The sequence below is a fragment of the Amphiura filiformis genome, chromosome 6, assembly GCF_039555335.1.
Source record: "Amphiura filiformis chromosome 6, Afil_fr2py, whole genome shotgun sequence".
NCBI lineage: Eukaryota > Metazoa > Echinodermata > Ophiuroidea > Amphilepidida > Amphiuridae > Amphiura > Amphiura filiformis.
The window spans coordinates 10929835-10955234 of NC_092633.1; the positions used below are offsets into that span (position 1 = coordinate 10929835).

Genomic DNA, 25400 nt, shown 5'->3' on the forward strand with positions numbered 1-25400 from the left:
ATAATGAAATTATGTAGTATGAGTTAATGCTTTTGACCTTTCAGCTGTCAAAGAGTTCAAAGGTCAACCGTTTTATCTGCAAAAATGGCGACGAATTCTGGCGGAAACCTGTCAATAGGGCCAGAATTAGGGCCCAATTTGCCGTCTTTAAGGCTATCTGAATGTTTATGTCCGATATGTATGAGTATCTTGATAGAACCAGTTTCCATGCCATGCAATCACGAACTGTGTATGCCGTGTTTTAAGCAAAATGTTGAAGAAGCAAACTTTACCTGTCCGATGTGTCGTCTGCGAATTAGTAATTGGGCTCGTCGAGCTGCAAGAGAAAATCGTCTTGTGAATCGTAAAAGATGGCAGGAGATTCTAGCTGCATTTCCAGAACAGTGTAGAAAACGATTAGAGGGTGAAGATGACGATGATGATTACATGGAAGGTACGTATGTTGTCGTATGTAAAGATTTAAATTAGTGCAGTAAAATAATTAATAATTAATTTTTAGCATAAACTTGCTTGTAGCGAGGACAACACTTTTTAGGTTTATTCTAGGAACATCTACAAATTTGGTATCACTGTAAAGAGCATTAAGAAACTTAGACAATGGTACCAAAACAGCTCTATAGCTCAAAGTATGGGGGAGTTATACCTATTTGAAGTTGTGAAGGGTAGCGGAATTTGTCTGTCATTTTTTGTTTATTATGGTACCGTAAAACGGGGTGAATCGGGACAGTTTGGGCATGTTGGGCATGGCTTTAATTGTATTTTTTTCTTTGTAGCTTCAATTGCTACAGTCATTGGTGCATTTTATGTCCACACATGAGATCTACATACTGGTAATGTTAGAGGGTCATTCCATGTCAATTCAACAGATTTTTCAGAAGTTTCCCGCACTACCCTCTCAGAATTTCTTTAAATTTCACTTAAATGTTATACCTATAGCCATTAGAAAAACCCACAAGTTTTAGATCCCTAGCCCTTATCGTTTTCCGAGGTGGCGATCAAAAATTGGGGTGGGGGGGTCTATTTTTACCATCAAATCTGACTTTTGAAATAAATGAAGTTTTAAAGGGGTCTAATTGGTTAAATTATATTAAATAGAGACTTGGAAATGACATTATTTATCAATTTGGTAGTTAATTTCATGAAAATGAAAAAAATAAAGGATTGCGTACATGCGTGTGGAATTGCCGTGCCACTGAAATTGCGCAATATTATGCATGCTGTTTGCCAAAATGCAAGTTTGACCCCCCTAAAATCCCACTTTCTGACAAAATTCATCTATTTAATATTTATGAATGTTAAGATCATGTTTAAAATGTCACATCTACAGATTTTATGAACATCAGTCATTTACTTAATGAACAGCGCCCTCGCAAAGTTGGAAAAAATCATATTTTTTCCGTTTTGGGGGGGTCAAAATCCAATGTGGCCAAACTTAGATTTTGATTTTTATTACTTTATTTTGTAGAGAAAAGTGTCTATTGTAATATCCACCATGTCCCAGCAAGGGTATTTGCCTCCTTGATAGCAAACGAAAAGGCCAAAGTTGACAAAAAATAACCAATTTTTAGCCTAAAGTTGCCGAATTCAGCAACCTTTCACTCAAATTTCGCAAAATATGACTAAGTATTTTGACAAAAAATTTTTTTACTCTTACCAACTTCCATGATGGAATCAGCATCATCTGAAATGCACTCACACAAGTTTCTATGAGACATGTCAGGTGATCCCCCATTGAAAAAAAATTATACTTGTGAAAGGTTGCCAAATTCGGCAACTTTAGGCTAAAATTCAGTTATTTTTTGTCAACTTTGGCCTTCTTGATTGATATGAAGGAAGCAAATACCCGCACTGGGACATAAAGGATATTACAGAAGACACTTTTCTCTACAAAATAAAGTAATAAAAATGAAAATCTAAATATGGCTACATTGGATTTTGACCCCCCCTAAAAGAGGACAAATTCTGATATTTTCCGACTTTGTGAGGGCGCTGTTCATAAAGTAAACGACCAACGGTCACACAAATCTGTAGAAATGACATTTTAAACAAGATCTTACCATTCATTAATAATAAAAAGATCAATTTTGTCAGAGAATGTGATTTTAGGGGGGTCAAACTTGCATTACTGCACACATCATTCAAAGGTTGCCGAATTCGGCAACCTTGCAGTGTATGTGATTTGCAACAAAGTGTCAACTTTGGCCTTTTCGTTTGACATAAAGGAGGCAAATACCCACGCTGGGACATGGTGGATATTTTAAAAGATAATTTTCTCTACAAAATAAAGTAATAAAAATGAAAATCTAAGATTGGCCACATTGGATTTTGACCCCCCCAAAAGAGAAAAAATAGGATATTTTCCAACTTTGTGAGGGCGCTGTTCATAAAGTAAACGACTAATGTTCATAAAAATCTGTAGATGAGGTATTTTAAACATGATCTTAACATTCATAAACATTAAAAAGATTAATTTTGTCAGAAAATGTGATTTTAGGGGGGTCAAACTTGCATTTTGGCAAACAGCATACGTAATATTGCGCAATTTCAATGACGCGGCAATTCCACAAGCATGTGCGCAATGCATTTTTTTTTTCATTTTCATGAAATTGACTACCAAATTGATTTATATAGCCATTTTTGAGTCTCTAGCCAATATAATTTGGCCAATTAGACCCATTTAAAACCTCCATTTATTTCAAAAGTCAGATTTGATGGTAAAATAGACCCCCACCCCAATTTTTGATCGCCCCCACGGAAAACGATAAGGGCTAGGGATCTAAACTTGTGGGTTTTTCTAATGGCTATAGGTGTAACATTTGAGTGAAATTTAAAGAAATTCTGAGAGGGTAGTGCGGGAGCCATCTGTTGAACTGACATGGACTGACCCTAGATTGAGTGGATTTCAAGTGCTTTACCTCTTTTTTAAAAAAGTGACTGTCGATTCACCCGAGTTTGGGGTGAATCGGGACAGCAGAGTAAATAGTATTTGATGAAGGTTTGAATTAGTTTTTGTACCCTTTATCCCCACAAATGAGGTGAATTGGGACATTAAACAAGTATTTAAATACTTCTCTAATAATTTAGAACAATTTAACAACAATCGATGTCATGTTTACTGCCATAACTTGGATGTTCTTTGGTACCCTCAACTGGACTGTACTTGTTACGGTAAAAAAGTAATAAAACTTTTGACCTTCACATTTCATGTTAAAACTTAAGTTTTCATTGTTCTTTTCTTATCACTACTTACATAAGGTAATACTACAGTGTTTCTTACCAAATAAATACTGCATTTCTCCCTAAGGCCCTTCACAATTAATTCTTAGTTTCCTGTTTCAAGTTTGAAAATATAGGACGAGGTGACTTTTAATTATTAATTATTAATTATCTATTAATTATTAATTATCTATTACTTTCTTTATTTTTAAAATGTGGTCGTGACTATTATCAACAGTCCATTTGGTCATTTTGACTAAGACTACGGATTTAATTATTTTACCTTTATAACTGATTTTTTACATTAATATTAGTAGGGGACCCTACAATGTTCTTGTTTTATATTCATAATCAAAGTTGAGATGATCAAAAACAGATATTAGCAAATAAAAGTAATTAAAAAGTCAATTAAAAGATGAAAATACCTAAACAAAAATAAAATAATTAAATATTTTTCCATTCTTGATTTTGGACGCGCGAGGGAAACAGGAAACTAAGGATCAATTGTAATTGGCCTAAACATTAAAAAAAAATACCGATAAACGTGTGTCATTTTTAAAGGAAAAAATAACGAGCGAGCTGTGACTTCCAGTCAAAAATGGACAACTCGCACATATTGCAGACAACTGTTAAATGTTCTTGCTACTTGCATGTGATTTTCCATCAATAACAATTATCATGTACATACAGCATAAAGCAAAACAACCTTTGGCCAAACACATTATGGGCAATTTAGCAATACCATACTGGTACCAACTTGCAACCAGTGCCATTAAAAACAACTCGCGAATGATTTCTATCAGTCCAACAAATTGAACATTGGCAAACATTTTCCAGCTCTAACAGCAATTTTCAAAGCATAATTAACTCAATAATTACTGGAACTTCAGGATAAGACTAACAACAATATAGTTCAAATGGTTGTCCTCCAAAACTTTTTTGGGTTAAGGGTGGGTGGCTTTCAAATTTGTTTTTCTAATTTTCTAATTCTAAGTCAAATTATAGAGCTACCCAATGACCTGTGCCCAATGAAGGTGCAAATAGGTCTGTTTTACCAATACATATCTTAATACAAGTTATACCATTAAAGATACAAACAAATTAAAGGGGGGTAACCCTATTGGTTTTGGATATGGATTGTCTTTAAAATTACATAATAATATCAAATATCTCCCCCTTTATGCTGCTTTGTGAAAAAACGAGAGCATTTTCAGCGTAAATGTGAATAAATAGCCAAATTTGCAATCCAAGACCTTGTATACGTGGATTGCATTCTGGGTAGGCATGCAACAACAACAATTCCCGTTCAGATGACGAATGCTGACATGCTGCAATGCCCGGCCCGTATTGAACGGAAAATATTTTTTTTTTTTTTTTTTTTTTTTTTTTTCAGTACCATTTCAGAAAAAAAGGAAACAAAATATATTTCCCCTTGCAATATGTACATTTCAAATGAATATAAAAAAGTTTGGGTTAAAAATGGAGAGGAAAAAACCTTCCGATACCGGTTTTGAACAGGGTACCTCATGGGTAAAAGAACGGTAGCGCTTAGCCAATTGAGCTATTTCACCAACTGAAATAACCAAGGAATTGTTTTAATTATATACGGCAGACCGTCTCCTCAGCACTTAGCGTAGTCTCCTACACAGCCAGTTTGCGTCGGTCTGACACTCGTCGATCCTCGTGATAGCCACATACAGTCTGGCCGCGAGACTACACTTAGCGTAGTTCGCTTTTTCTCTTCCCATGATCCGAAGAAATTTTTATTGTTTACAAACTGGTAACCTGTAAAACCGCTGTGATTCATGATTTCTCCGAAATACATCGACTTGGAGCGTCAAATTTCAGGATAGTAATGAGAAAAATAGTATCTATTATGTGATACCAAAACCTCATCAACAATGAAAAAATCGGGGGATGATGCTGTCGATCGGGTTACGGACCTTTAATAACAATATTTTAAAAACAAAGTACATATTTATTTAAAACCTGAAAATCCTTTCAAAAAATTATTTCTGGAATTCTGAAAATTAGGTGTGGTAAAATTTTGTACCTGGACAGTATAAACTCACTTCCTGTTTTTAAAATTAGTGGTGGGTGGTACCGGGTAGAGGACAACTAACTATTACAGGCTTAAGGTGATGCCACATAGAGAATAATCCAAACTTAATACCATTAAAGCTACAGTACATTGTGTCCCAATTCACCCCGTTCTCAAAAGTTCAAATCTGAAAAGTACAAAAATCAACAAAATTAAACATTTCTTTGGACTAACCAAATTTTCACTTTTACAGCACATGTATGACACTTTTTGTGAGGTCCCTGTGCATTTCAGCTCATTTCCTCCAATGGTTCCACTGGGAGGGATAAAGTTCTGACCACATCATTTTTGGAGCAATTGGAGGAAATTTTCATTTTAGTGTCCTGGGCTCCATATTTCCTGTATCACATGTGCAAAGCCACCATTCTGATACTGACAGTCCATTTTTTAACATGGGAAGAGAAACACACAAAACAATCAATTAGGTTTGAAAAATTTGGTGTCAAAAAACTTTTTGTGTTTTGTCCCGATTCACCCCGGTGTCCCGATTCACCCCGTTTTACGGTACCCTGGATTTATTTGTCTAGCACTTGAATATTTTTACAAGTAACACTTACAAATCTGGTATCAATGTAAAGGGCATTAAAAAAGAAAGACAATGGTGCCAGAATCAGCTCTATTAAAATATGGGGAGGTTATGCCTATTTAAAGTCATGTGAAGTTTACTGGGTTTTTTTGTGAGTCAATTTTTTGCGTACAATAATTACAGCATTATTTTAGAGACGATGATATTGCCTCCAAGAAATAAATAAATAAATATATAAACAAGTAAATTTAGGAATGAATGAATTTAAAGGAATAAATAAAAAAAAAATAAACAAATGAATATGTAATCATAATCTAATATGACCCATGTAACACATGAACATGTTCTGCCAGTGCCATTAGTTACTTGTCAACCTCATCTGACACTGCACTACTCAACTTTAGTATTGAAAAAAAAAAATACAAAGGAAGTGAAAAAAAATTGAAAAAAAATTATACAAATTCTTAAAGTATCATAGAGTTGATTAAAAGTAGTAACAAAAATAATATCACTTGAATTAAGTGTGCATTTTGCATTTTACCACATACGACATGACGCGATATGCGCTACATCTCCCACCCCGGCGTCAGCCCGATCAGGAACAACACGTGCACCGCCACCACACCACTTCTCCAATTGCAAATACGGGTCATCACAGTAATTCCCTTTGCGCATCTATGCGCGATGGATTTAGAACTGCAGAAGAATGACCACAAACATCTTTAAAATACTCTAAAATTTCATATTATATGGGTGTAATATAGGTGTAATGACCTCCTTCTGCTCCATTTCAACAACTTTTTACGCCAAAAACCATGAAAATCTTACAGTCTAAAAAATAGACCTCAAAAACTGAAAAATTAGGGGCTTTCCCCAAAACAAACCCCGTCGTGTTTGGTATGAGTGCAAAGGTCACAAAATTCCCTATAAAATGATGACATCATCCAGGTAAGTCTCGTGGAGTCTCGTGGATAAATCCAAATCGAGATTTCGTGAATTTCAAGCAGACGAAAAAATGGTGTCCCGTTGATCGAGTCGCTACGGTCGTAACTCCTGAACTTCAACAAGTTCATGACATTAAAAAACATGCTTAATGTTCTTTTTTTGTGGAAAACTTTACATAATCGGAAAATTCCATCTTTAAACTCTGTACAAATAATTTCCTATTGTATTTGGAGTTTTGAAAGGATGAGAAATGGTGAGTTGTTTTCACTAAGTTTCACACACAAACTATACAAATGCGTAAATCATCGTATGCGCTGATCTCGCAACTTTTAGCCTTTATACTGACAATAATAAAACAATACAAACTGTACATTTGTCATCTAGTATGAAAGGTGAATTCAAATTTGCCATCAAACTGCATTATTTTATCAAATTAAAGCCCTTGAGTAAAGAAAGCCAAAACTAAAACCGTTTTGTATAGCACTTTCCGAAGCAAAGTTACATCTTGTCAAAGATTGACTTTCATCAAAAATATTCAGCCATTATTATTGTATCAATTAAAAAACAAAACAGCATAGTCTCATGGGAATATTCGTCTCATGATAGTGCAGATTTTCTATGTGGAACTGCTGTCAAAATCCATCCCTCTAAAATTCCATGTGCGATTGTCTCATCACCAAAAAAAATCATATATTTGGGTCAAGTGAAGTATAGTACATGTATTATACTAGACAACATATTTATGTAGGTTTCCATGACCAATTTTTTCTTTTATTTCTATGTAAATATGTATGTATTGTGTTTGGGCCCCGGTTTAGGCCAATTTGGCTGACTAGCAAATGTGTAAAGGGAACAACCCAAAAGTTTGATGAAGCCCTAAAACGAAAGTCCTTTAGAAGGCTAACCCCCTCCCCTCCCCTCTAACTTTATAGGCTATAGCCAAAATATTAAATTCTCGATCATGAGAGCCAACTTGGGTATGCACAGGTACTTGCGTCGAGCGTACTACACAAATACCGGCGCTTATGGCGCAAACACAGCTTTTGAGAATTGACCAATCACACGGTCGTTGCTACTTGCTAGGCAAGGTCAAGGTTCGGTCATGCAGGTCGCGCGATCGTGTTATTCTATGAAAAACTACGCTGACGCAGAAGGTACATCCTCTCATGATCGAGAATTTGTTATTTTGGCTATAGTGTCAAATATCGAAAATTCCAAACCCGTATTCATTGGGCACAGGGCCGTCGCTATGGTCGATGGGGTTGTGGAGGGATGCGACATTGGTAGGATATTGATCAGTGGCATGCACAGCACATTGAAAGTGGGGGCCCAGGTTGTTCAGTTCCCCCGAATGGAGTCTGATTAGGAGTGTAAGGTGTAAGAAATGACTGATTTCCCCGAAAATGACTGATTTCCCCAGAATGACCAACAAAAGTGGGGGGTGCATTTCCCCAGCTGGGCCCTGCCCCGCCTCGCCTTTTGTGCACGCTACTGATATTGATCATGTTTAATAATTCTATTTTATTTTGAAATATTTTTCTTCATAAAAAATTAGGACTTGCTGGATTTTCAAATAAAGAAGAATCAAAGTGCGGTACAGCTGTTTCAAAAAATTAACTTACAAGTTGCAGGTTGCGAGTACTTTTTTTTACTATATTTATTTGAAATCATTTTGAAGCAACCACTGTATAATGTCAATATCGTACTTCAGATAATACTAAAATTTTTCAATTATGGTCATTTTCACGGTAAAGGGTGTAACTTTGGATTTTTAACATTTTGATCCGTAGTTTTCTAATAAAGCCACAGAATTCCATGATTTTTGGCCACATAAGTCATCTAGTTAGCAGCTACCTTGGGTAGCATAATCATCTTCGGGAGTTACTGCGTTCAGTTTTAGCAGGCTTAAATGTACCTAATATTGCCATTTTGAAAAACTGTAAAAACAGTAACATTTTTGTAAAACCCTGTGTTTTCTTCAGTTAGTTCATGGATAATTTTTCTTATCCTGAAAGTACGGTCATATGTTCAGTAAACACTGCCACATTAGATTTAATTGTGAACAGCCATGTATTTTTGAGAACCGGACTTCGATATTTGTCGCTTCGAGGCTTCATTTTCCGTTAACAATTGTTAACAAACTTTGTGGGTATAGCTTTGGTTCATAATTCTTGGTTATTTCTTCACTTCTTCTTGATTCATAACAGTTGATATCTTAACTTGAAATGGGTAACAAAAATTAGTTGATTTGCAAGCTTTTAAAATTTTTATAAAATCTTGACTTCAAAGAGCCGATTTTCCGTTAACTTTTTTGAAGCCTCCGAAACAAACTGTTCAGCAAGCTTGGGCAAATATAAATAAAAGAGCTCATCCAATCTATTTATCAAAATGTAGCAAAGTAGATCCTCAAGTCACTTGTTTTTAAATCATGGAGATATATATCACCGCTTTTGAAAATGGGACCCAATACAAACTTTCCGTTAACAATTGAAGCCTCCGAAACAAATGAAGCCTCCGAAACAACAGTAAGCTTAATTATCATCTATGCATATCTAAATTGGTATGTTCCATATTGATATCTGCATTGTAATTGTTGCATGATATGTGCAGAATGTCATAAATTAAAAAAAAATTGATATTATGGTTAATGCTTGAAAAATATACTGATATCCAAGAAAGCCCGCTTCGAGGCTTCACATGCAAATAACACCATACTTAACAAATGGGTGAAAAAATTACCATGTTATAAATCTACAATATCTGCCGCATAGAATCATTGATTGAATACACACAAGAAAATAACAGCTTAGATGATCCCAACAGTGTTGTTTTCAAAAAAACTACTTCTGCAATGTTTAACCATTGTTAACATGAAGCCTCCAAAACAAAAAAAAAATGACTTGCTGTGATAATTTAATTTTGTCACAACTGAAATTCAATACTTAGAAGCAAAGCATGAAAATTGGTAATTGTGATATTTTTTACCTATTTTTTCATGTCAACTTGTAGTAGTTAGCCAAATATTTTACTTTTATGATCACCTGTGTTGTTAAGGGATCTAAAATGAGCGTTTATTGCGTTTCGACAGTATTTTTTGTGGGACATGAGAGCACCTCAGACCTATCGAATTGCATTCTGAATACGAAGCATGTCTTTCTGATATCAAAAAATTTTCATTTTTTGAAAATCACAATATAATACAAATTTTATGACAAATTATAAAATTTGATATTTTTCAAATTTTTGATATATAACAGTCCTCGGTAAATTATATAAATCTAATGATATATTTTAAAGTGTATGTAGCAGGGAGGAAAAGCCCGACGGTCAATTGAAAATTTTGACATTTCATATTGAAGATATAGATTTTTTTCCCAAAAAGACCTTTTTTTTTTTTGGTGTTTTGGGAAAAAAAATCCATATCTTCAATACGAAAGGTCAAAATTTTCAATTGATCGTCGGCATTTCATCCCACCTACATACATTATAGGTAGAAATCATCAGATTTATAAAGTTTACTTTGAGTACTGTTAAATATCAAAAATATCAATTTTAATGATTTGCCATAAAATGTGTATTAAATTGCTAATTTCAAAAACCAAAATTATTTGATATCAGAATGACATTCTTCGATTCAGAATGCAATTCGATATGTCTGATGTGCTCTAATGTCCCAAAATAAATACTGTCCAAACGCTCATACCCCAGCCCTTAACTGAAGCCTCCGAAACACAAATCGCTTGAATTGCCAAGTCTAAAAAATAACTCCAATTTCTGTGATACTTGGCTGGGAGGTTCCTTTCATCAAGTAGTATTTGTACATGAAGTTAGACATTTAAATTATTTTAGGAACCCAATTAAAACTTAAAAAATATGTTTAAGGTTGGGAAATTTCCATTGCAAATGACCCTTGATGTTAAAAAATTTCAAAATTGCAATTACAAACATAGCAAAACATGGTATAAAATTTAACTTATATCTGTTGACTTACTTTGGAATGGGATTTCACATGTATTCCAGCTTTCATGTCATAATTTTCTGAGCTTATGTAAAATACATTTTTTCTTAGATTTTAACCAAAATGTTATGGAAATGTCAAATTTTTTATCAGAAATCAAAAGGTTTAAGCCTTGAAACACTATTTTACTCGAATTTAAGTTGCTTCTATGCATGATTACAGTAAACAGAAACATATTTAAGTGGTTTGAAATTTTGACCCTAAAAATCAAAAGTTACACCCTTTACCGTGAAAATGACCTTATATTAAATCCTTAAAAAAAGATCAACTTTGAGATCAACACTATAGTTTACATGGAAGAAGTTGATTTTTTTTTATTAACTTTGGTTTCAAAGTAAACACTACCGTAATAAAATGTTATCAAACTTGTTTACAAATGCATCAAGGTTTTTAAAAGTTGGGTTTTGAAGGGATTTATGTGGTCTGCCATAGACACTCCTGTGTTATTTTGCCTAGCTTGAAACAACAGAGGGCGGTTTGAATCACACACAAGCATGACAAGCATACGGCCCATCAAGGGCTAGGCAAAAAGTAAACATTTTAGAATTGCTCTCATTTGTTTTTAACGATTTTTCAAAGTCTATATCTCGAAAGAAAAAATACACCGTTTATACACGTGGCATATAAATTATTATTGCCTAAGAAGGGGGGGGGGGTAATTTATAGATGGTGGGAGGAGGTTAAGGGAAGCTTTCAATACATGCTCTCTCACACGCAACGATATGCTCATCAACAATGGCCGAGTGAGTTAAATTATCTGGACTTACCCCGTATCCAAGGCTACAAGCTAACACTCTACATGTATTTTGAACTTTATGATCTGACAGTTTGTATTTTGACAAGCTTTTGACCCATCGCTTCAGTTGAGTGCCACTCAAGTCTGGTTCAGCCCTCGAATTAACCCACGGCACCGACGGCATATTGCCGTGGGTGCCCACCCCATTGCCGCAATGCCCTCAAAATATGTCCTTTACCGACGGCAGTCACTTGCCGTGCCCTAAAATGAAGTTGCCGTGGGTGCCCTAGCCGGCCAGTCTTGCCCCTTCATTATAAAATCATTTTAACAAGTAGGCCTACTGGTTAAAACCCAAAAAAATTGTGGAAAATTAAATCCAAAATCTTGAACACGATCGCTATTTTGAGCATCGTAACCACAGAATTGATTGTAACCCAGCTATCAATCACAGTATACACAATAGTTTGTTGTCAATTAATATTCATTACCCCTATGTAAGCCAATCACATCGGCTTTTATACATTACCTGGTAAATTCTGGTTGCTAGAAATCTGACTTCATTTTCTCGATTGGTCAGAGAAATACCTTCAGCCTACTATCGACCAATCAGAAACGCTGTTAGTAACTAATTAAAGTGTCCTCATGTCGTGAACAAAATCCGAGCGCTGGGCAAATCAATTATTGATCTCTCGATTAGCAAACATTGACTTCCCATTGCAAACCGATGGCGATCCCTCTTCCGGTATCGTCTTATCTTGTACATGTGAGCCCATCTCTAGATATGTTTTGCACGAAATAGTTGTTATCCCGGCGAATTTTATCAATATTATTACCAAAGTTACAGCTGTTTCATCGTTTTTCGAGTCAGTTTTGCAGCTCAGAACTACATGTAGGGATCGCAAAATTTAAGTAAATTAAACTGTTGATTTTTTATTGCTTTGTATGGGTATTTAAGCAGGTTTTTTGAGCAAGCAGGTTAGTTTTAGTGTAAAGTTGAGAGTCGAATTTTACTTTGGTGTGGAATTCAGCTGACAGCAATGCATCTATTCGCTTTTGAAAAATTGCCTTGGTGCCCTTCTCAAATTTTCAACAGTTGCCTTGATGCCCTTTTGAAATATTACAAATTGCCGTGCTGCCTTGCCTTTTCAGTGAAAATCCAAGGCAATTATCAACTTGCCCTAAAAAAAGTTGCCGTGCCCCTTCAGATCCTTAATTCGAGGGCTGGTCTGGTTCCGCATGAGAATTGTTCCTATGCATTATTTAGGAGGTACTACACCCATTGCATTTTTTTTGTTGCGTTTTTTTGCATTTTGTGAAGAAATGAGAAAAAAAATTGGACAAAGTCAAGCCTCAAAATAAGCAGATCTGGACCAGGAGCCACACATTTGGAAGAAGCAGCTCCTGGTCCTGAAAGTATCTAGTGAATCAGGAGCCATTTTTTACAGAAAAAAAGAGTCATTTAAATTTCAATTGTAAAATACAAAACCCTGCTAAAACTACAATGTACCAGACTCTGTTTAAAAAGGTAGAGCCTGGTACATATGATTTTGGTGTGGACCAGGTGCCAAAATGTTAAGACCATTATTAGGTAAATGTAGGGCTGCTAAGAATACGCGATTTTTTTTTTTTTTTAAACGGGCAAAAACGCACCCGGATTTTCCAAAAAACGTAAAAATTCATGATTTCCCGCCAAAAATGCAAAATCTGTATGTTACCCTGGTACTAGAAAAAAATGTGATTGTGTAAATTTGTGTTTATGTTTACTTTATGTCAATCAGATAGGAAATTAGAATAAAAAGATCTACAGCTACAGAGTTGCCAACCCTCCCTATTTTATAGGGAGGCTCGCTATTTTTGTAAACATTTTTGTCCATTTTAACACCCAAATTTGGCAACCTTATTTCTGGCAAGTTTTGTGCCATTGAATTTGCATGTAATTTTGAAAACCTCCCTATTTTTTGTTTGAATCCTCCCTATTTTCTGGATGTTAATGTTGGCATCTCTGCAGCTAAGGAACACTACTGGAGCTTCCATGCCTATAACTAGGGTGGCCACAATGCTAGCTATTGTGTGTACCCCTGCCTACATACACAAATGAATGGTGGAAATGTAACAGATTCTGCAGCAGTTGGAAAACTTTTGGGCATTTTGAATTCCATATAATTTGTCTCCTAGTAACTTCTGTGCAAACCCGACTACCTAATTAGATAGAAAATATTCTGCTCGCAATGAAGGTGAATATAGCATTTTTGTACAGTCACGCATAAAAAAGTTACGCACAAAATAATTTTTTGTCATCAAATAAAACTATTTTCCCAAAGATGTACAATTATGCTATATTCAGTTTTACAATCTAGACCCTCAGAGCAAAATCCTGTGCAAAAATCAGACAATTTGGTTGTGTAGTTTAGGAAATACAGGCCTTTGAAGGTCATAATTGGCACATAATAGCGCCCTCAACGGTGAAATTCACATATATTTACCTCAAAAGTCCTGGCAAAAGAGTTATTTTTGTGATTTCAGCCATTTTAAAAATGTTGTAAAGAAGCAAGTATAGCAATTATGACCCTGGATTTTTAATATTTGCATTTAAATGAACATTAAATAAACAAAAACAATCCATATCATGCCTTCTTTGGCTTTATTCCCACAATTATCGCTCCGTGAATATGCAAATTTATGACAAAATCAGGATTTTCCTAAAAATGGGGTAAAAATGGCAAATTTTGTGAATCTTTCAAAGGCTGTATCTTCGCAACGGATTGTCCGACTGAGTTGATTCAAAAGGTTTTTAAAATCATTTTGCAGCAGGAATAATCCTGACAGAAAAAGTAATTCCAGGGGTGGGTTTGAAATTTTCATGTGACCACCCTACTATAACCTACGGTAAGTCAAGTCTGTAAGCATATTTAGTACATTTAGTTCTAATCTAGGGCTGCTAAGAATACGCAATTGCGTTATTTGTGTTGCAATTTGCATATTTTGGTTCCAAATGCGTTTTTTTGACATTAAATTTATTAATAATTCTAATGCTGTATTTCATTTATTTATTTTTTCCTAAAACCTGCAGATGATGCACCTACTAAACCTGTTGTATGTAAACCTGGTGAGATTCGAGAGGAGTATGAGAAAGAAATGGAAAAGGTATGTAGACAGTAGACCTGTCACATTTTATTTGACCAAGATTTGAAGGCATTTTGCAAGTTACCTCCCCTGCCCCCTCCATCAGGGCAGGGCCCTCTGTGCAAGGTAAAAATGGTTTAGTCCAGGTTGCCTAATTTGGTATTATAATGAAGTAGGTCTGTTCAAAATGCTTATTATTTAATAATTGAGTTGAGTGGGTAGTTGCATATTTCGCTGGTCGCAATGTCAAGTCACATGTTGATAAACTTGCGCAATTTAAATTTGTTGGTGCATGTGTAATGCAATGTGTACGGACACGGTATAAAAAGTGCTGATTTCACTAGAAATTGATGAACCAAAGTGTAGTGGCAATAGATAAAGCTATAAAATTCAAAGGTGTCTATCTATCTTCTACAGGCTCGTAAGCAGAGGCAAGAGGAAGAAGAGACGGAGGCACAACGTAGTGAGGAATACATCCAAAGACTGCAACAAGAGGAAGTCAAGCGGATTGAGGAGGAAAGAAAAGAACAAGAAAGACTGAAAAGAGAAGATGAAGAGTTGGCTCGTAAACTTGCCGAGGTAATTATGATATGCTTGAGAGTACTTAGTAATTTGCTTGGTTTATCACAAAGGGGACAAGCACTGAAAATAATTGTCCTGCATGTGCCCTCTGTGGATCTGGATGATAATGATATGCATGTAGCCTCAAAGTTTGCAAAGGGGCAATGTACCAGGAAGTTAGACTGTGCAAATCCAGACCTCAGGCTAAGGATAGCAACTATTTTAAGGGATCCAAAATGAGCGTTTATTGCGTTTCGACAGTATTTTTTGTGGGACATGAGAGCACCTCAGACCTATCGAATTGCATTCTGAACACGAAGCATGTCTTTCTGATATCAAATAATTTTCATTTTTTAAAAATCACAATATAATACAAATTTTATGACAAATTATAAAAATTTGATATTTTTCAAATTTTTGATATATAAGATATAAATCTAATGATATATTCTTAAAGTGTATGTAGCAGGGAGGAAAAAGCCGGACGGTCAATTGAAAATTTTGACCTTTCATATTGAAGATATGGATTTTTTTCCCAAAAAGACCTAGTTTTTTTTGGTGTTTTGGGAAAAAAAATCCATATATATCTTCAATACGAAAGGTCAAAATTTTCAATTGATCGTCGGCTTTTCATCCCACCTACATACACTTTAAGTATAAATCATCAGATTTATAAAGTTTACTTCAAGTACTGTTAAATATCAAAATATCAATTTTTAAGGATTTGCCATAAAATGTGTATTAAATTGCGAATTTCAAAAAATCAAAATTATTTGATATCAGAATGACATTCTTCGTATTCAGAATGCAATGCGATATGTCTGATGTGCTCTAATGTCCCAAAATAAATACTGTCCAAACGTTCATACCCCAGCCCTTAAACTGTTGCGATTTGGTAGTTCACAGCATCTTGCCAATTTGCACTGATCATTTCATAACGAGTGTGTAGAAGAATTCAAATATATACTTTTGTAGGCTCTGTGGTTCTTGAGTTATGTTGTAAAGAGAGGTGAAACAGCAACACTTTTGTAAAACTAAACGAATTAACCCACGGCACCCATGGCATTTTGCCGTGGGTGCCCATCCCCACTGCTGTAATGCCCTCAAAATATGTCCTTTACCCAAGGCAGTCACTTGTCGTGCCCTCTAATGAAGTTGCCGTCGGTGCCCCAGCCCTGCCCCTTCATTATAAAATCATCTATCTATGTTTGTGTGTGTTTTCTTCACTTTTGAGAAATTGCCTTGGTGCCCTTCTCATATTTTCAACAGTTGCCAATGATGTGCTCTTGAAATATTACAAACTGCCGTGCTGCCTTGCCTTTTCAGTGAAAATCCAAGGCAATTATCAACTTGCCCTAAAAAAGTTGCCGTGCCCCTTCAGATCCTTAATTCGAGGGCTGGTATATAAGGCCTAAAAAAAAATTGTTTGATTGGCATAACATAAAAAAAAAAATTCGGGTAGGTAGGTCGGGATTCTTTTTTTTTTTTTACTTTTTAAGCTGTAAATTTCGTTTGATTAAGGCTTTGGAACTTTTTTTTCTTTTTTTAAATTTTTATTTATTTATTTTTGCAAAGGGCAATGTACCAGGAAGTTAGACTGTGCAAATCCAGACCTCAGGCTAAGGATAGCAACTATTTTAAACTGTTGCGATTTGGTAGTTCACAGCATCTTGCCAATTTGCACTGATCATTTCATAACGAGTGTGTAGAAGAATTCAAATATATACTTTTGTAGGCTCTGTGGTTCTTGAGTTATGTTGTAAAGAGAGGTGAAACAGCAACACTTTTGTAAAACTAAACGAATTAACCCACGGCACCCATGGCATTTTGCCGTGGGTGCCCATCCCCACTGCTGTAATGCCCTCAAAATATGTCCTTTACCCAAGGCAGTCACTTGTCGTGCCCTCTAATGAAGTTGCCGTCCGGTGCCCCAGCCCTGCCCCTTCATTATAAAATCATCTATCTATGTTTGTGTGTGTTTTCTTCACTTTTGAGAAATTGCCTTGGTGCCCTTCTCAAATTTTCAACAGTTGCCAATGATGTCCTCTTGAAATATTACAAACTGCCGTGCTGCCTTGCCTTTTCAGTGAAAATCCAAGGCAATTATCAACTTGCCCTAAAAAAGTTGCCGTGCCCCTTCAGATCCTTAATTCGAGGGCTGGTATATAAAAAATTGTTTGATTGGTATAACATAAAAAAATTCGGGTAGGTAGGTCGGGATTCTTTTTTTTTTTTTTTTACTTTTAAGCTGTAAATTTCGCTTTGATTAAGGCTTTGGAACTTTTTTTCTTTTTTTTTTAATTTATTTATTTTTATTTATTTTTTTTTTGGCAAAAAAAAAAAAAAAAAGTTATGGGCTCGGGCCTAATTTTAGGGTAGGTCGGGTTATGCCAATCAAACAATATTTTTTAGGCCTAACTCATAAACAACAATAAATCAAGCAAATTTTCAAAGATTTGTAGAATGAACTTTTGCAAAACATCAAAGTGTTATTTTTTCAATAATATATTGATAATGAAAATCAACCAACAATACATCATGTAACGTAAAAAAATGTATGTAAAAATTTTGTGTCGCAATTTTGCAATGTATGGAAAAAACGTTTTGTGGTTGTCTGTGAATGCGTCGCAAATTGTGATGCGATGTACCACTTAATGCGGGCACTGGAGTAAGCATGACTGTTTGAGAAATGAACAATCACAGTCTTCGGATATGGCTATTGCTAGGCTAAGTCAGGGTAGGTTGTTGTGACTATGTTAGGAATTTTAGGAATTACTTGTTTATTTCCTGATTAAGTACTTTATTGATATTTTCATTCATTATGTAGGATCTGAACAAGCAGCAGATGTTACAAAGACAGGCTGAAGAAGATGAGCGTTTAGCATGGAAACTTCATTGTGAAGAGCAACTGATACAGGTCAGTAAGTTAGCAGGTCTAATAATCTCATCATTGTTATACCTGCAGGAATTCTTTGAAGAATTGCAAAATCCTTAGTACAGTATGATGTGTAAATACCCCATGTTGTATAATGCCCTGCACAGAGGAGTGAGGCCCCAAGTCACTACGAAAGAGAGATGCGCCCTCTGACTTGTAAATTGCGGGATGGCCCTTTACCTTTATGCCCTGCCTGAAGTATGAACCAGACAAAATATGTTACCTTTGTTGAGCTAGATTGAAATTAGACTGGGTAAAGAACTTACATTATTTGTTCCACTGTTTGGTTACAATTGTGTATAAGCAGAATCAGAAGCCTCATTTATGACCTTGATTAAGCGGGAAATCATAATATTGGAATACCAACTCAATATGCAATGGGTTCATGTGTATACTGTATAATTGTGCCAATACATTGAAGATCTGTTTCTCTTCTTTCTAATTTCCAGAGTCCAAGAGCTGTTTCAACTGTGTCCAACTCATCAAATAGTTCTAGTGGACAGCGTAAACACTCTAATTCTTCTCGCAGCTCAAGTAATTCATCTGTTAAATGTATGAGAATTGACAACTTCCTAACACCAGCAGCCAAGAATAGAAAGCAGAGTTCATCTCCTGAAATCATTTTGGGCATCAACACACCTGGAACTTCTAAAGATATTGTGGTGTTAACACCAAGTCCACAAAGTAATTTATCATTTGGATCAGACATCAGTAAACCTGGCCCATCTGGAATCGCTCAGCTTGTTTCAAATTCAACTGGGTTTTTTGATGATAGTAAAGAGAGGACTTTAACAAGGACATCCTCCGATCAGAGTATAAGCAGCAGTGAGTCAAATTCCTTTAGAAGCGCTTTGTCATTTCCACCACTACCTGTATTAGATGATACTGTTGTGCTTGAATCAAAAGATGACGATAATTCAGATACTTCTCAGAAAGTTGGTCCAGAAATATCTCCAAGGTGTGCATCAGAACCATGCCAAGTAGAGAAGAGAAGTAGTTCAGTTCAATCACATTCCTCAACAACATCAGCACCTTGTGTGACAACCAGGCGGTGTAAAGCAACTAGCAAAGAGACTAAGGAAGACACAAAGCATGAGAGAGGAAGACCTCAAAAGAAAGGTGCATTTCAGAAATATACATCTGAGTCTAAGGATGGTGACAAGCAGACTGAGAGAGAGCGGTCTGATAGCCTGAGCAGTGTGGACAGCATCTCACATGAGTTGAGTCATTTTCGACCCATCCAATCATCACCCAGAACAGCTCGTAAAAAGCTTGCAGATGGTCGTGGCAGTCGCCGCCAATCATACAAGCAACTCCTCGCAATCTCAAAGATATGAAAACACCTGTAGGTACAGAATCTCCGCTTATTGATCCTCCTCCCTTGTCCGCGCCAAATTTGAAAAACGTGTTGAAGAGCGTCACATGCTGGTGGAAGCTACTTCCAAAGGTACAATGACAAGTAAAAAAAGTCCAGCATTGGAAAAAGATTGCAAGACCAGAGGCAAGAAAGTCAAACACAATCAGTTCGAGTACAAAGCGGAAACTGTCTAAGTTTGAGTTCTCCTCTGATTCAGATGGATTCATGCAACCCGCTGCCAAATGGCAGAGGATACCCGCAAGTGGAGAAAGTGGTTATAAAGAGAGAAGGACTGTGGGAACACAAAAGGCTATCCCAATGAAAAAGCGCCAAGTAATAAATGTAGACAGCATAGACTCGGAAAAAAGCGGCAACAAAGCTGTTTCTTCTAGTGGATTTGAATCTGACCAGCCAAAGAAAGACATGCATTGTCCCAAAGTGCCAAAAACTGCAGCTGTTGTAAGCTCAGGTGCAAAACGGAAAATTTTAATGGATGATTTTGTAAAATGCAGAAAAGAGTCTACTACAGCATCTTGTAGTAAAAGTAACTGTGATACCTCGGCTGTTGTACAAGAGCCAAACTCAGAACAGTCTTCTCTGGACAGTGCAGATGTTTCTCCTGATGAAAAGTCTGCATCAAGCAGTGAAAAAAGTCCAAGCAAAGTTTATAAGATGAGGTTAAAAACATCAAAACAGGGCAAAGTTGGTGTCAAAGAATTGTCAATTAAGAGTACCAAAGAATCAAAGACTTCCAGTGATGATGTCACTAAAAGGAAACAAACTCCGGTCAGTGATGATATCACTGAAAAGAAACTAACTCCAGTTACTGATGATGTCACTAACAGGAAAGTAACTCCAGTTAATGATGATGTGGCTAAACGGAAACAAACTCCAGTTAGTTATATCACTAAAAGGATAAAAACTCAAATTAGTGATGCTGCTGCTGAAAGGAAACAAACTCCTCCAGTTAATGACGATATCAATCAAGGGAAACAAACTCCAGTTAGTGATCATATCACTAAACGCAAGCAAACTCCAGTGAAACATAAAGTTAGTGATGATATCATTAAACGGAAACAAACTCCAGTGAAACATGTACAGGAACCTAATATACTGCCTTCAACTCCAACACAAACTGTAATTGGTGGTTCTGGTGACAATAAGCGCTCGAATGACTCAGCTGCTGGTGAGTCGGATACAAACCAAAGCCCTGAAAATCACAGACGAGGACTTGAAGCCAACGCTAAGAAATGGTCCCAGTCCTGGAAAAGGGATTTTAGTTGAAACAGTACAAAATGGTTCAAAGAAAGATGACAATCCAGTGTCTACCAGACAAGTATGCAACTTGAAAAATGATCATCTTAAAATAAGAACTGCATGTAGTCCTCCTTTGAATCACATTGCAGAGGTGATAAGAAAGAGTGAAAGCCCAAAAGTAAAGCGATCTCCTCGGTCACGCAAGAAGCAAACTGTGTCCAGTCCGAAAGTGTCATCATCCCCGCGTGCATCTAAGAATTCTCTCTCACCGCCTCCACCTCTACTCAAAGGGAGTGGTAGTGTTCGGAAGTCCCCTAAAGGACATAGTGCAGCAGGTGTTATGAAGTCCCCAAGAACTGAGCGAAGGAACACACTGTGGAAGTACATGGAACTTATGACAGAGGAGCAGAAAAGATTGAAACAAGAAGAGGAAGACAGGAGAGTTGCATTGGAACTACAAAAAGAATTTGATAGACAAGAAAAGGTGAATCGTAACAAAGTGGTTAGAGCTAAAGGCACTAAAGATGCTTACAGACTTAGGCATGGAAGCTCCAGTAGTGTTCCTTAGCGGTAGATCACAAGTACTGCAAGTAACTGGACACTACAGTTTTCGTCAAAGAAGAACGGCACTTGTTTACATTTTAAGAGCGTGCACAGCGTAAACACAGAAATGGGGTTCTGATTGGCTGATTCAATCTTCTGACAATCATAACAGACGCGGTAATCTGATTGGCCGATTACGCATCAAAATGTTGGTTGGCGCAAACAAAGTTCTGCGTATGTCGTTCATTAATAGGGCGCTCATGTCAATCTGTGTAAGGGACTGCCGTTCTTCTCTGAAAGCAAGTGTAATATTAAAATGTGCCTCAAAATGTATGGTGAGGAAAAGTTGAATACAAATTAATGCTGAAATAAGATCATAAACAAACGCAACAATTCAAAAACCTTTTTAGTTGATTTGGATGGATAAAAATGCTACTTAGGAAACAGGTTTTGTCATGATCAAACCCCAAAATGAACTAAATTCACTTTAAAGCTTTTAATCTTGTTTTGCAAAATATATGTCCACAGCCAACATTCATTCTCTACAGTGAAACAGAACTAAACTAGGCTGTTGCCTCCCAATGTATACACTGCAATGTGCACTCATTTGTTGTACTTGTCAGTCAAAATCAGGCATGAGAATTTTCAGGCTTTTGCCTGAATTAAGGCAATTTTGTTGTCCAAATTTATGCATTTTTATGATTTTTTAAGCCTATTTTGGGCCTTTTAATGCTAAATTCACATGCTTTTTTCAGGCAGTTTTCAAAAAATCAATTCTCATGCCTGCAAAATAAGTGAGCAATTTAGTGACTGCAGTTATGTAATATTGATGATGTCTGGATGAATAGCATAAAATTGAAGAGATGTAACGTCAAGTAGATAAAGAGACAGACAGAGTGGCTCAGAGCAGTCAGAATTTTGTTTGCATTTGTACAGTATCTCATCTGCAAAACAAAGGGGCATTTCATGATTTTAGCATCCTCCTTTTTAATGCTTGATTCAATAGATATCCACAAAAAATGCTTATTTACCAAATTTGACATTGAATTAGCGAGTTATGCAGTATATATTACAGTCATAGGCTACTGTGTTGTAAATTCTGTCTGCTGGCAGACAAAATGCTAATTGGATGATGTCTTTGCCAAATGATTAAATATGCAAGAAAGGTTATACATATGTACACAAACATATCAAGGTTTCTGATAGTATAAATCTCAACTATTTTTTATGAGTAAGTAGGGGGATGAGGCTGTGGAACATGAAATGCCCCTTTAAGTAACATTGTGCAAGATGACCAAGATGAGTTGAAATATTTTTATACCATTCTTTACAAGCTTATTATGTAACTATATCCTCTGCATCCTTCCACCTGGTCTTGTATTATTCATTTGCACAGTAAGTTCTGAAAAAAAACCAGGTAAGTCTTTTGGTTTGAAGGTGTGTTTTCACAGTGGTAAAAGAACATATTATTTTTAGTATCAATAAATTGAAACTTCCTCAATACATTCCAAGATGGATATTGTACATGGGAGGTGCAATCTTCCTATAGTGTGTCTCATCTCAAGGTGACAGTACCCCGGGACAATGATGCCATAAGTATATTTCATAGCGGCAGTTTTGAATCGCACATGCTAATGCAATTCATAGTAATGTAATAACATGTACAACAATGTAGAAAGATGGTTTGTTCGCATACTATCAACCACATAAACATACTGACGGCACTCTCAACTTGAGAAAAGACACAGTATAAATATGACTTTGTGGTTCACATAATTTGTCTAGAAAATAAGTACTGTATTGAATGGTCACAGTCATACCAGTTACCACACTGCTTTATTCATATTCATTTAAGTCTTGGTCATAATTCAGCACACATTGACAGAACCCCATTTGCCTGAATATAGGCCTATATGTTAAAACTAGATTTATTACTGAAAACACTTTAGACTGGACTAACTGCATGTCCAGTTTACTGTTCACCGGTTGTGAACATGGAATTGAGCTTGCCACGTATATTTGCTTTTATATTATCAAACAAATTATGAACAGGGGGAATGTTCTTTGAAAAATATTTTTAAAACTTTGAAAATAGTATATTTATATTTTGTTGCTGTACAATATTGAGCTGATTTTACCAGTTTGGTTGAACCGAATACCATTTAGTTTTGTAAAATTTCTTCTGCAAGGTTTGTACAAAGAACAGTACTTAACCAATAATTAACCTTATCGAGAAAATTGAATTTTAAAACAAGAGTTCTCACAACTTGCATATTGTGGAAGTTGGGGGCATGCAACCAGTATCCACTGTCTTCAATGCCGACTGATATTTAACCTATTTTACAAGAGTTGAATTTAACAGTTAATTCATTTTAGTTCATCTTATTGTTGTACATTGTATATGTGTTTATTGTTAATTTGCAACTTGTGTTTGTGATGTAAGATTACCCATAATTGAGTGATAATTTATGCCCAAGGCAGCCAAAAAAAACCCAGTTCTACGGTCCTGACTGACCAAAATTTTGGGTTTTGTGGATTAAAAATATTAGCTGTATATGCAAAAAAATATCATGATTTTTTAATCTTTTGATGATTTTTAGGGTCATTTAGGGGGGAAATCCCAACGGATAACCCACCTTGGCAAGTCTGTCCGTCCATAGAACTGGGTTGTTTTTTATCACCAAAAAGCTAGCAGATAAATGAATATAATTCTTCATAAATGACATCAATGAAATTTGTTGCAACTTGCAAGAATGTTTTGATATCAAAGTTTTGTTTTCTTACATTTTAATTTCCTGTGTATGTATTATTTTGGCAATAGTCTCGACTATTGTACATAATATGTTCATTTTACAATGTACAAAAAATTATTTTACTAATTTGCTGATTGTTATTGATGTGAAAACTTAATTAATTTCATTATGTATAGAGACCAGTATTAATTTAATCGTACATAAACTAATCAGTTTCTTTTAACCTTGATTACATTTAACCAGGCTTGCATTCAGAAATGGTATGAATAGAGGGGTTGGAAAGACTGAAACAAATCACACCACAAAAGTGACCACATTACTGATGTTAGAGAACAAACCAAAAGGTTGACAAAGCCCTGTTTGTTCTATTTAGTTTAGTTTTCCATTTTCAAAAGGCAAATTCTGTTCTGCAAATTGCAATACCAGTTTCCAACTGTTTTCAAATTGCAAAATCACCTCATCATGGGCAGACTATATTATTTTTAGCATGAATTTGGAGTGTTTAAGGCAAAACAAAGCTTAAAATGACATTAATTAGTCTGACAAAGTCTTCTCCAAGAAGTTTTCCAACAAAACACTGTTCCTTTTGCCAGTAAAATGGAAAACTTTGGTCTCTAATTTAGCTCACTTTGTTGTTAAAATGTTGAAATTTGTAATTCCAATTTCATGCATCTATTTCAATGCTCAAAATTTTGATTCATCAAATTAAGTTATACAACTGAACAACATCAAGCAACTTCCAGATATCATCACATAATTTCTGCATATGCTGCCTGATAAAGTTGTGAGAAACTTCAGATCTTGACAAGAGTTGTGAAAAATTTTGGATCATGCTGTCCTGTACTGCCTCCACTAATGACCTGCATGAACTTGTTGCTGTAAAACTTCATTTACATGTAAGCACAAATTTTTACATTATTATGTTTTGATGAATCCAAGTGTGTGAAAATATTGGATCCAACACATAATAATGATAAAATTGGATCCTTTACGCCCAATATTATTGGTCTTGCGATGAGTTTTAAAATATTGGACTCGAGTCTTGACTACGTCTCGTCCAATATTTTTAAACTCATAGCTCGACCAATAAATCGATCCAATTTCATATGCTTTAGTTGCTCTGCTAAGTTCAAGCATACAGATTTTTTTCCCTTATTAAAATAGATGTTCTTAATTTCTGGAAAACAACTTGTTCAATTTTGAATGTGGCGTACAGAAAACTAGTGCTTTAATATCTGAATTCATTATTCTGGTAAACTAAAATAATGTGGTAAACATTTTGCTTGACCATATCACATGTAATGTTTTGAAATCATGGGTCCATTTCAC

The 25400-nt window shown here is 35.7% G+C and overlaps 1 protein-coding gene across 1 annotated transcript; it reads left to right on the forward strand.

Moving 5' to 3' along the window:
* The first annotated feature begins 74 nt into the window (after nucleotides 1-74).
* On the forward strand, nucleotides 75-24802 carry LOC140154959 (uncharacterized). The gene is given in 9 exon segments (XM_072177621.1): nucleotides 75-433; nucleotides 14613-14686; nucleotides 15083-15244; nucleotides 18054-18143; nucleotides 18611-19445; nucleotides 19448-19539; nucleotides 19542-19651; nucleotides 19653-20755; nucleotides 20757-24802. Coding segments are annotated over 9 exon segments (3402 nt in total). The 5' UTR covers nucleotides 75-84; the 3' UTR covers nucleotides 21344-24802.
* The last annotated feature ends 598 nt before the right edge of the window (nucleotides 24803-25400 follow it).